Source organism: Stegodyphus dumicola, chromosome 6, assembly GCF_044657685.1.
Source record: "Stegodyphus dumicola isolate Sdum_Otavi_A_Nest chromosome 6, ASM4465768v1".
In the NCBI taxonomy this organism is placed as follows: domain Eukaryota; kingdom Metazoa; phylum Arthropoda; class Arachnida; order Araneae; family Eresidae; genus Stegodyphus; species Stegodyphus dumicola.
The window spans coordinates 64,869,045-64,883,244 of NC_140773.1; the positions used below are offsets into that span (position 1 = coordinate 64,869,045).

The window sequence follows — 14,200 nt, forward strand, 5'->3', positions numbered from 1 at the left end:
TGGAGCTTGCCATTCGTTAAATTTCAAATCTTTAGTCGTACAGCAAACCTTGTTTCTTCCAAACTTTGGCCCCCTCTCACATTTATGTTGTTGTTATGATGCAATTAATTATAACAGCTATTTTTGAAATGTTTTCGCTTAAAAATGTCGTTTTGGCTTACAAACAAAGTAATGGGTCATCTGAGAAGTTCTGCAGTTTTTCAAATCAAAATGTATTTTCTTCCAATTATTTTGTTGTTGCTGATAAGAAGCGACCTTGATTGAAACATATGTTTAAATACAGTCTTTTTTTTTTTTTTGCTTACATTCTGTTATTCTAGCATGTGTTGCAGCATAATTTCTGTTTCAGTGCAGTACTAAGAATAGAAAACAAAACAAAACAAAAACAAACAAACAAACAAACAACAACAACAAAAAAAAATGTTAGTCAGATGTATTATTTTGTGCTATATATGGGAAACTGCTGTGTCTGATAACACAGTTGAAAGATGGTTCAAGAAGTGCAGAAAATTCAGCCTCAAAGATGATGCTTCCTCTGGAAATTTTTTTTTGTAAACAAGGACCTATAAAAAGAAACTACTGCTGAAAATTCACATTATTCAGTTCAAGAACTATTAGAGAGACTAAATATTCCAAAAAGTGCAGTACCTAATCATTTTAAAAAGATTGGGTATGTAAGCTGCTAGTATGTACGAGTAACACATACCTTAGCAGTGAAGAATAAGCTTGCTCGAATTTGAGCATTTAATTCTTTGCTGAAAAGAAATAAAGAAGCCCCTTTTTTTGAAATGACTCATTACTGGAGATGAGAAGTGGATATAGTACTATAATGTTACAAGAAAAGATAATGGGATAAGCAAAAAGAATCTCCTTTAACAACATCAAGAGGGAGCTGCATCCCGAAAAAGTAATGCAGGTATGGCTGGATTGCAAAGGAATAATATATAATGAATTCCTACTCCAAATCAGTAAGTTTGGAAAAATATTGTTCCCAAATGGCAGTTTTAAGAACAAAAATCAAAACAGAATTGTTGAGGTGTTGTGTTTCATCTTAACAATACTCAGCCTCACATTTCAATGAATGTCAAAGTTTAATGAATGCGGGTGGGATGTTTTGTGTCATTCCCACATTCATTAGACTTTGCCTCCTTAGATTTTCATCACTTCAAGGGTCTCTAAATAACAGGAGTTCCTTCTTTGGAGACTGTCAAACAGCACCTCCATAACTTAACAAATAAACCAACTCTTGTAAAAAAGGAATTTTTCAGTTGTCAGACAGATGACAAAAAAGTCATAGAACAAAATGAGGCTTTTTGTGATTCAATTTTTTGTACACTTTTTTTTACCACTTCATTTGTATTTATCATCAAAAACTTATCAGATACCAATATTTTTCAAAAACAAACTGTTACATTTTTAAGGCTGATTTTGAAGTTCACAGGGGTGAGTGCTGCAAAGCAGTATATTTTATATACATTGCTTGAAATTTTAAATATCTTATCATTGTAGTGTGTGAGATAATTTATACTTGAGTACTTAAATTTTATATTAATATGGAAAGTAGAATTACAGTTAAATACTTATATAAAATTACACATTATAAAGACATAGAGATGTTACATAGATATAAATTATACTTTTTATATTCAGATACTAATAATGGTGTATATAATATGAAAATACTGAAACAACATATTTAAAAATAATGAAAACTAAAAGTGTTTAGTAAACATTTTATTCATAATTCAATGGGACATTACAAAATTGAGCAACCAGATTTTAATCAGCCAAAAATATGGCAAGAGATTCATTTCCATATAAAAAAGTGAATGTACATATATTTTAAACATGTTTTATTTAAAGTAGTACAGAAGATAAATTACATATTTGAAATATTTTTAACTGCATTTTATGAACATATAGTTTTTGTTTTAAAAGAAATTCTAATTGTCTGTAATGTTTCTTCAGAAGACAAAGAAATTCTTCAATTCTGCATTATTTTTTTAAAGAAACAGCTTCTATATATTTTATGCGTAAGATCTAAAAGAATAGAAAGATTTAAAACATTTCCTCCCAGAACTTTGAGAGAAAAATAAAAGTCTTTTATTTATTAATTTTATTTAATGAAGCCAGTAAAGTATTATATTAGCTGAAATCTATTAACTGAATAAAATGTAAAGAAAATTCTCATGCTTTAAAATTCTATTCCTGTAAAACCTCAAAATAAATTTTGAAAGAATATTAAATCATATCCCCTTTTGAAATTTGTGGATTCTTAATGAAATTAGATATGAACAGAATTAACAGCACTTAGCATTTTTATTTAAAATGATTTTTTAATAGACATTTTGAACTCTAAGGATTTTAGGATGCTTTTCAGATTTTAAGCTAAAAAAAATAACCACTAAATTATCACAAATTATCTTTAAAAAAATAGCCACTAAATTATCAGATTGGAATTTTTTAAATTTTGTTATTAAGGATTTTAATTACTGTTATAAATATTAGATCAAATGTATAATTTATGAACTTTTAATATATCCTCATCAGTTAATTTTTATATGATTAGAGGTAACATGTTATTTTAGTAATAAAATCTTTCTACATGAATATACTAAAATATATTAAATACACTAATATATATAGTAAAGAAATATTACTTTTATATATTTAAGAAGTAAATTTTGTAATTTTTATAACAACTGAGAATTTTTAAAAGTAAACAATCTAATAATTATTACTTCAGAAGAGTTTTGAAGAAAATGCAAACTAAGCACACCATTTAAAAAATTAAAAGTAGAACATTTCATACATTAGAAAGTGGTTAGCTCATATAAAAAATTCATTACTAAGTGGTACACAATATCAGCTTTATTTGGGGGGGGGAATTAAATCAAATTGGTGTGTCTATTTTATTCAAATTTAAATCTGTCTGTTTTTCCACAGTTATTATTAGAGACTTCCAATTCTTTTATCAAGACTTTGTAATTATAAAGTATCCCTGATCTTCTCTTTCGGAACCATGACTCCCTCACCCTTACTCTAGTATTCTTGCAATATATTTTACTGTAGTTAAATACCATAAAATTAATAGACTGCAATGATTAAAACTAGAAAAACTATAATATTAAACTTATTATTACTATTATTTATTTCAAATAAATACAACAATAACACATACCTTGAAAGCAAAGTATAACATTATTAATACATCAATTATTTTCCCTATCAATATTTGTAAAAAGAAGTGGATATAGTACAATAATGTTACAAGAAAAGATAATGGGATAAGCAAAAAGAATCTCCTTTAACAACATCGAGAGGAAGCTGCATTCCGAAAAATTGGATTGATGAATTTATTGATTACAAATAAGCTCAAGGCCAATACTTAAAATGTGTAGCATTCTTGAAATCCTGTTGTACTGCACAAAATACTAGGTTTAAAGTTAATTAATATGTAACTTCATTCATATTTAATTAAAAGACAAAACTCTGTTTAAAATATACATAACAGAATAGGGAAGGGGGCTACACATGATGTGTAAAAAATCAAGCAATCTAATTGAAGTAGGTGGGATTAGTTACAACTGATTGCATTGCATTTGTACATATTTAGTCAGTAATAATCATATAAGAAATCCTCACAATTTCCCTTTTATTCAATGACAAATTTAAACCATCTTAATAATATTTTGTTTTTCTGTAAGCACTTATTACAACACCATTGTTTTCCACCATTACTGATAATTTTTTCATGCATTCCACACTAAGCATCACTGTTATAAACCATTCTGAGTAATATTACTGTTTTAGAATAAGTATGATAAAGTGCAATTTTCAGTAATGGGAAAAAGGGGATTTTTTAGGTTTTCTTGGTAACAGTTTACTTAATTGAAATTTTGATTTTAATCCTATGGATCTCAATATATTAAGAATTTCTGCATAAAAATTACACCCACATGTGTGTGTATTATATGTAAGAGTATACATGAGATTCATTTCATGTATACATATAATACACATATACCTGAAATTCATTTGAAATTCTTTCGTCATTCATTGTATCACTGAGATTTCTAAAGTATTTTCATTTTAAAATATGCAATATTGTAATGTATTTTCACCTTAAATCATATAAATGATTTATTATGCATTTTTCAGCTGATGTGTGATTGTTGTTAAATAACATAATGCATTCAAGAATACTATTAATAATTAGTAAATATTATTAAGGTAATAGTTCAAAATCTTCTGTTGGGATACATTATATATATTAATGATTTGATTTTATCTCATAAATGAATCAACATACATACAATTTAAAAAAGATATTTAGTAATATTTATCACAGTAAATAAAACAGTCATATAAAACAAAATTAAATCAAAAAGTTTAAAAGAACAAATAAAATCAAAAATCAATGTATTTATCAGTTTAAATAAAATGTAATTGATACTTCCAAGTTTGTAAAAAAATATAACTGTCATTTGCAAAATAAACTTTCTTTGCACTTACACCACATAAAATTCAACAACAACAACAACAACAAAAAGAAAAAGTAAAAATGTTTAAGAATAACATAGCAGTGTATGTTTAGAATTCCTGACACAATGTTGAATGCTGAATTTTTCTTTTCTTTTTCTCTTCTTCTTCTTCTTCTTTTTTTTTTTTTTTTTCCTTTTCTTAATTCAGTATATCAAAAGTTAAATTTTCTTAGTAGGATGTCTCATAAAATATGTTTTTTTAATTCTTTTTATTATTAACATTTTGTGTGTTTAACTTTCTTTATTAAATATCAGATGCTCCACATTTACCCTACATAATATTAAACAGAAAATATTAAAAACATATTTTTTAGACTTCCCTATACAGTGTTAAGTGTTGCCATACACTTGTTTATATATTTGCTATACTATTTCTTTAAAAAAAATAGCCATTTGCACAGCCAGGAGCCTAAAATAGTTATCTTTAAAAGGTAAAGTATATAATGATTCAATGAGTCCAGCAAGAGTAATCTCATAAAAATATTTAATATTTCTAATGAGATATCTCTCATGATTTAAATGCATTTTTATTTAAATCAATCATATTAAAAAGTAGAAAAAATATTCCAAAGAACTGTGTTTATTGCTTTTAAATTACTTAGTTTGTTACTCGAAAATCTTCCAAAAACATTGCTTTCAAAATAGTTGAGTTTTTAATTGCAAGGAGGTTAGAATAGATGGAGTAGGCATTTTGAGAGCAAATATCAACATCTGCAGGCTCAGAAAAGTGTCTTTAGGGATAATTTGTATAAAATACCATTGGAACTTTCAGGTGTTACATGTATATATTTGTCTTTAGTTACTATTTGCACATTTTCATGTGCCTAAATTTTATTAAGTTTGAAATGGTCATTTGCAGTCCTTGTCATTTTTCTATATTCTAAATAGAATGCCAATTATGTTCAATATTAAAATTAAAACGGTACACTGACAATGCTTAATGATGTATAGCTAACAAGTAGACAGTACTGATTAGAATGTAAACGAAACCAACCAGAAGTCTGCTTAGGCAGCAGTCATGATAAATTGTTGTGTCAAACCATGACATCCCATGGTATCATTTAAAACACAGGCACCAGATATACAGAGGAGGCTTACTCCATTTATTCTAACCTACCTCCTTAGTAAATTAAAATTGAAAGATAGATATTTTACATATTTCTGAATGCAAATAGTCTTGCATGCTAGATATACCAATATTTTATTTTGAAGAGTGTTACCACTGCTTAATTTCAAATTGCTGAATTGGTGATAAAAAACTCATTAAGTTTCTATAAAATATGAAATAAATGAAAAAACAAATTCAAAATTAAAAACTTGGGCTTTCAAGTGCACATATTCAAGTGCAGTTCGGTATTCACAATTTGTTTGCTCTAAGAGCTATTGTTTTTTTTTCACAGTTTGAGGAATATATAGATTCTTCATGATTTAATTCCTGTAATACATGTTAGTAACATTTTTATGGCAACAATTTGAAAAGTGTATTTCAAGACATATAATGCCTATGATGCTAATTATATGAAACAAAAGTCAGTAATACATTATCAATTCACCACAATTTCAGGTAGATAAGCCGTGGCTTATACGTGTTTAGAAGCTGAAAATTTAGGTCTGTCGCATATCGAAAGGAATTTCATTTTCCCTCTGTCCTTAAAACTTCGTTAGTTCAGATCGTAAGTTAGGCACAAGCGAAATGGTTAAGTTAGAATTCGTTGTAATATTTTAACCTAAGGTGGTGCAATAAGTTTAAACTCGGTGAACAAAGGTAGGCGGGCGCTCTGTGTAAAGACACCGTAATGCATGCACTCTCTGCTAAGGTTTTGCCCACGTTTTCTTATGATTTTTTTTTTTTAAACAAAAACAGCTATGTTTACTTGCCAAGTGATGTGTTCATTCTTACACTTTTTTAGTTTGCTTTTTATTTACTTTATCATTCACACATTAAAAATATTACTATTATTATGGCTCCTACTTGAAGAAAAAGTTATGCATCTGCTTTTAAGCTTTTGGCAGTGAAGAAAGCGATCAAAATTAGAAATTGCTCTGCACCTAAGAATTTCAAGTTGATGAGCGATGCATTTGGTGGTGGAAGTCCAAACAAGAAGAATTAGAGAAAATGCCTAAGAATAAAAGATCTCGCCAAACTGGTGTCATAGCCTTGCCTGTTTTGGAAGATACTTTGGAGAAACAGACAACAGAGCAGAAAGAAATTGGATTATCAGTATCAACAGTTAGAATTAACCTTCAAGCAAAAGTAATTGCTTGACAAATGGGCATTAAAAATTTTGTTAGAGCACCTAAATGGTGTTTTAAGCAAAAGAAATTATCTGTCAGGACCAAAACAACAGTTGGACAAAAGCTTCCCGTGGACTGGCTTGAAAAAGATAGCTTTTTTGAAGTACACATCCAAGAAAATTAAAGAACAAAATTTGAAAAAGATGGCAAACAATTAATATAGATAAAAGCCCGTTACTTTTGATTGTCCTCTGAGCAGAACTGTTCATGATAGGTGAAAAAACTACTTTAGTGTTAACAAGCGGGAAAGAAAAGACTTCTTTTACTAATGTTTTGGGTTGTGCCACTGGTGAAGAGGAATTAACCCCTTTGATAATTTTCAAAAGAAAAACAATCCAAAAGGAGTTATTATTTGTGGCAACGAAACAGGATGGTTGTGAAAAAAAGTGATGTGGTTTGGGACGAGAGAAATTTATTGAAAAAGGAAAAATGCTTTTTTCCAACTCTGAGGACTCATCATTCTGGATTCAATGCATCAATGCAATCCTATTTAGCAATATATCCAATGCAATCCTAAAGCAGAAAAACTCGGAACAGATGTCTCAGTGGTACCAGGTGGGCTTACAAAAATTTTACAGCCGCTGGATTTCACTATCAATATAATTTTCAAACATGAAAGCAGTGGGAGGAATGGATGCAAAGAGGACTCCCTTCCTTCACAAATTCCAGACGAATGAGAAAAGCTTCATATTAGGAGGCTGCCTTATGGGTCGATAAAGGATGGCAATCAGTTCTAGCTCATACGATCCTAGCAGCTTTCATTAAGAACAAAATTAATTAATAATTTATTTATATATTACTCATATTCATTAAATAGGAAATCATCGGAAAAGAAAATGAAAGTGAAGATAGCGATGAAGTGATTTAGAACAGAATGATAAAACTGACCTTGATGGATATTTGCTAAATTTATTTAATTCTGACATTGACGAATCGGTTTTTGAAGGTTTTCTATAAACAAATGTAGCTTAATTGAATTAAAAAGTTCTGTTTTTTTTTATCTAGTTTACATATTCTTTTTCATAATATGGCAATTTATGGTGATAAATGAAGTTTACCAAACCCATCAAAGTAATTTCTATTAGAAATCATCAAAGTTTGTTTTCAGCAAGTTGAAGGTAAGATATTTTTTCCTAATTTATTTATATATTACTGATTATATTTATATTGTAAAGATTATATTCAATTGAAAATGTTATAAAATGTTATTGATGATGATTGGCAGGGAATATGGTAGGGAATTACTGAATAAATGAATATTAAGTGCCATGTTTCAGAATGCTTTGCTGCGGCGTCTATGGCGGTGTGGCTTATCCGATGAACTTTCATTTTGTTTTTCAGTCAATTATTGTGTGTAGCGTATACACCAGGGCAGCATGTCTACCCAAAATTATAGTAATTAAAATATAATTAGCAGTTCAGAGAACAGCAATCATCTGAAAGGCACACTGATAAATGCATTATGTATAAAAAGCAAAAACATACACTGCGCCAAAAAAAGAGACAGTTCTATATCTCCCGTTCTACTGGGTCGATTGATGAAATTCAAATTGCGTTTTTCATGTCTTGAAGGCGCAACTTAGGATATATATATTAGATTTATATATAGCATTGTTCTAACATAGGTATTTTTACACAAAAATCGGGCTTTTTCTGAAATAACATACCAATTTTTTTTCCATGTTTTGATTATACGACTCAAATTATGCCTAGATATTAAATTTTGTAATTTTTGGTGAGAAATTTATGGACAAATTTTAAAACTATATTTTGGCCCATTGATGCACCAAGAATAATTCACTTGGTGAACTTGTTAATTTATAGCAAATATTTTCCCTTCCTTTTTTTCATTGTGCAGGAGCAGGGGGGGGGAAGTCATCATTCATACTTTCAAATAATTTTAATGAAGTACGTAAATCACATTTTACGTTATTATTGCTTATAAAAATTTGCCGAATTTCAAAATGCACTAATATGTAAATTCACGTATATCTTAGAAAATTTTGTATAAAATCTTCAAATTTTTTGTAGGCATACTTAGAAATACATCTACTTTAAGATGATGGTAAAAATTCTTTAAGTTATATAAAAAATTTATAAAAGTTATTTAAAAATACAAATTTTAAACATAAATCATAAAAAAATGAGTGAATTTTATTCAAAATGAACTTAAATTTTGAAATGTAAAAGGAAGAATCATAAAAGTTTATTAAAAAAGAGATATTAATAAATATATACCAAATTCAATTAACATGGAGGAGGTAAAATTTTGAGAGCTAACATTTGAAAAACTACCTGGGCAATTTTTACAAAACTTTGCAATCTGGCATAATTTGAGTCATAGAATTGAAATATGGGGAAAAAAAAATGGTGTGTTATTTCAGAAAAAGTCTGATTTTGTGTCCAAATACCTATGTTAGAATGCTAAATATAAATTTAATATATATCTTAAGTCACGCTTTCAAGACATGGAAAACTCATTTTGTATTTTGGCTATTCGCTCAGTAGAACGGGAGATACAGAACTGTCTCTTTTTTTTTCTTTTCTTTCTTTCTTTTTTTTTGGGGGGGGGCAGTGTACATACATATAAAAAACAATAAGTGAATAAAACAAGCCACATATAATTGAACATTATACCACTAAATCAAAGTAGGTACAAGGAATTTAATTTTAGATATAAGAAATACTATAAACTGTTCCAAAAACAAACGTCAGAAAATTAACTCAGTTTTAAAATAAGCATTCACCTGTCAAGCTTTTTAGAAAAAAAAATTTAGATTTTTAAATAATTTGTTTAAAAAAAAATTGTTCCAAATTAAAATTTTTAACATTCCCAATTTAAAAAAAAAAAAATTTAAATGGAAAACAGGAAAATTCAAAATAATTGCTTGGTAATTACAGAATGACATTCTAGATGGTTGATTTATGAATGTGTAATACAGATGAATTCAATAATGGAAATGTATGTATTAGTGTTTGCAAATGAGAACATACACGGAAATCTCTTAAAATTACAACATGTATGGCAAAGCACACTAGAGCTATCTGCCTAAGGGGAGGCATGCCTTCGTAGAGGACTTTCTAAGGGAAACTGGCTCGTATACACGTTACACATGGAAAACCACGAAAACACCCATGCAGCCAGCCCGTTTGCGGGATTCGAACCTCTGACCGAACTACCAGTGTTCAGCGACTTTACCGCTCGGCCGCTGGTGGGCCCTACAACATGTATGATTTGATAAGTAAATAATAAACATGACAATATACAGTATTTAAATATATATATATATATTGTAAAAATAAAATTCTCTTAAAAAACTGAAATTAATTTTGGTACAATTCAACTTGCTCAGAAACTTCTTCCTTTTTAGACACCAAAATGATTTTTCCAACATTCTTTCTTTCTACCATACATTTTGTAGCTTCAGTAACCTATATTATAGTATGATGAAACAAAAACTGAGTAACTAAATTTAACTTTTTATATATTTCAAAACATAATAAATAAACTTATGACTATAGATATGATTTTAATACAATACATAACAGTATGGCATTTTTAATATGCCTACATGCAAATACAAAGGGGCAGTTATTTTTTCCTTTACTAGACACTTAAGTTACTTTTATTTTGGAGCCTCTTCTAATAAAATTCATTCACAATCATCCAGAGAAGTGTGCTAATATTTTTTTTACACTTACCCAAATTATTTGTAAATAGTTGTACAAGTATTAAATTACCTCATAATTTTTGGTGGTAGAAAATATAAAATCACATACTTTTATATCGTTTACATTAAAATATACAAGGTGTGACACAAAAAAATGAGACTGGTCCAATAAATCATTGTACTTACAGAATCAGCTCTCCGTGATATTATTACCTTCAAGGTAGTCCCATTCAGCATTCACACAGTTCTGCATTTGGTGCATCATTGCTGGTAACAGTTCTAGAACTAGGTTTTTGAAAGGCCCTTCAGGAGATTCTCCATTTCTGCCTGAACCTCATCAACTGGGGTAAAATGACTTCCCTTAAGCAAGATTTAACTTCAGGAAATAAAAAGTCACATGGTGCCAAATCAAGTGAATAAGGAGGATGCACCATCACAGTAATTTTCTTTTGCTGGTCAGAAACTGCTTGACAGATAGAGCCATGTGAGTGGCTGCATTGTCCTCGTGCAACAGCCATCCATTACTCCACAACTGTGGCCTATTTTCCCTAATTCTTTTATGAAGTCTTTTTAGTACTTTAATGTAGTAGTGTTGATTAACAGTCTGACCACTGGGAACCCACTCAATCATTACAACTCTATTAATGTCGAAGAAGACAATTACCATTGTCTTGAATTTTGATTTTGACATGGGTATTTTGTCCCTTTCCCTTGAAAAACACTTATGCCATTCAAATACTAGGGCATGAGACAAAGTTTCATCTCCATAAGCCTCAGTTAACATTTCAAATGTTTCTGTGGCTGATTTCTTAAGTTTCACGAGAAACTTGACGTTGATTTGTTGTTTGCTTTTTACATTAGACATTTTTTTTTTTTGGCAGAATGCAGTTGCACATGTTCACTCAATGATGCAGTACTCCCAACTGGTGTGATTGGTTAAGTCGAAACTGGCCGCATGGATAGAGGAGGTATGGGGGATGATGTCACCGAACAGTTGTTGCCAACTCCACGCTTTTTTTAAGCTACACAATATCTTTTTTTTTTGTGTCACTCTTGTATACTACATATTTGAAAAAAATTATTTAATTTTAAAATACAGTCAAAAGTCGTTAATCCGGACTCGTTGGGACTTCGGCAATTCCGGATTATAGATCATCAGTTTAAATCTCGTAAGATGGCATGCAGAAATTCTAAAATTAAAAATATGAAACCGTAATTTATTAAATAAAGAACAATTACCATCTAAAGGGTATCAAAATTTACACACACACACACACACACAAAAAAAAAAAAAAAGCTTAATATTTATGTGTTTACTTTATTAAACATTTCTTTCAATGGAAGTTGTTTAAGTTGCTTCGTTTTATGTGATAATACTTTCTCTTTAATTCTATAAACAGACATAATTTCCTGTTCAGTTACAAAATTCCACTGTTCAAGTCCCGTAATTGCTGTGCCGAGAATACCAACTAACTTGTCAATCGAAATTTTTTCGTTTTCACTAACCTCTCTGTCACCTTCTTCATGTCTTTCCATTTTTTACAGCAAATCCACTTTTTGTTTGACGGACGTGGAAACATACTTTCATTTTGTAGATCCTTTGGGAGCTCCAGCATCGGAAATTCTATATGACATAATCGAAAGTTCAAGCTTACTTTTATAAAATTTCTCTTACAGTATGCAAAAAATAATAAGCCGGATCCAATTTGAAGATTAAGCAACAACGCAATCATCAACATTAACTGAAATAGATAATTAGATAATTTTAGCTTATACCATCCGTTATACATTAAACGCGCACGCAAAAACGTATTCTGCGCTTGTGCACACGCATATGCGCAGTCGTAAAGGTCTTATGAGCACGCGTAAACGCCTATGCGCATGTGTCAACGCGGCACATGCGCAGAAAGTTTTTAGCTTTGAGGTCCGGATTATTGGGTGTCCGAATTAACGACTTTTGACTGTATTTGAAAATGAAAATTTTTTTTGTTTTTCATGATGCAGATTTAAAAAATATTTCTCAGAGAATTTAAAAAAATAAATAAATAAATTATAAGAAAATAAACATATTTACCAATAATTACATGATAATAAATGAAGAGAAAAATATTTAATTCTTTATAGTACTGTGTATTTTATTTCAGCACTTAATGGAATGCTTTCAGGCATGTTTGTTAACTTACACAATTTTAAGCAGTTTATCTGTGCGTATCGTTAAGTTATGGCAGCTTATTTATTTACATTTTATTGAGTTATGAACATAACAGTTTTTTGACATGAGCTTTTGGAAATATTTACTCTGAGTTTCTCACCAAATGCCTGAAAGCAGATTTAGAAGATAAATTTGTAATAAGTATAAATTTATTTCATCAGTTAGGAAATAAATAAATAAATAAATAAAATATATAAAAAAGTACATGAAAAAAATCTGAAAGGTTTCAGATTTTAAATTACATCCAAAGGGGAGTTTTTTTTAACATTTTGTGTGTTACATTTATTTATTAAATATCGTGTTCTTTGCACTGAAACCATGAAATTCAGTTCAATAGCAATGTTGAAAAATAATTTTAAAATGAGCCTAGCTTTAGAATTTTCGATACACAGTTCCGCGCGCTTGAGATAAAAAGGTCCCCCACCCCGTAGAGTGTTTCCATGGCTCGCTTTTAAATCATTGAGTTTGTTACTCAAAAATTCGTTAAAGTTTTACAAAATATGAAATCGCTAATAAAAAAAATTTCAAATTTGTCTTCCACATGGCCATATTCGTAGGAGGATTATGCCATTCAAAATTCGATGGCTCTATGTACCGTTGTTTTATCACAATGAGAGAAATATACATCTATTGATGCAGATTTTTCATTATTTAATTTCTTTAAATATGACGCAGGACTCTAACATTTCGTGGCAACAGTTTGAAAAGTGAAACGAACATGTATAGCCATTCATCGCAAAAGGAAAACAATAGTCTTTTGAGGACAAAGCCCCTTTGGATTAAAAACTCATTTATTTTGTTTTTTAATGTCATTTGGGAAAAATTACTACAGTTATTTTATAAGATTTGAAATATGTAAAAGTAATAACAACAACAACAACAACAAAAAAATTTAAATAACAAACATACTGTTTTCATAACGATTGAAACCATTTAACTCTTTTACATATTTACTCTTGCATTAGAATTCTTCTAAAGAATAAGATCTCTCTATAATTTAGACGCTAAATGTTTGGCTAACAGTTAATTCTGCTTCCTAATGGAAAAAAAAAAAAAAAAAAAAAAAAAATTCCAGACTTCATTCAATTGATATTTGATTTGGTTTGGCTCGTTATGGCTAACACACAAGGGCTATCTGCCTAAAGCAGGGATATCTTCATAGAGAACTTCCTAAAGAAAACTGGTTTAGATCTATATTACATGTAGGGAAAACCATGAAAACGCCCGTGCAGCCAACCTGTCAACCAGGACTTGAACCCAGGTTGATGTACCAGTTTTTTACGACATTACTGCTCAGCTACGGGTAAGTCTCATTGAACTAAAAATGGGACAGAATATTTTAGCAAATTTGAGTCAGCTGTAGAAGAATTTGTGCTAAAAATACCTTAACTATTAATTATAAGCATTATATTTAAGTTTTAGGGTCTTAGCAAAAACTTCATTATACATTACACAATAGAGAAAATGACACACTTTGA

The 14,200-nt window shown here is 29.4% G+C and overlaps 1 protein-coding gene across 1 annotated transcript in view; it reads right to left on the reverse strand.

The window, feature by feature from the left end:
- Positions 1 to 1,717: 1,717 nt before the first annotated feature.
- Positions 1,718 to 14,200, reverse strand: part of LOC118188248 (NADPH-dependent quinone oxidoreductase VAT1-like) — a 48,495-nt gene continuing 36,012 nt past the window's right edge. Inside the window, exon 7 of the mRNA XM_035358642.2 lies at positions 1,718 to 10,271. Within this exon, the coding sequence (XP_035214533.2) occupies positions 10,164 to 10,271 (108 nt within the window). The 3' untranslated portion in view covers positions 1,718 to 10,163. The remainder of the gene's footprint in view (positions 10,272 to 14,200) is intronic.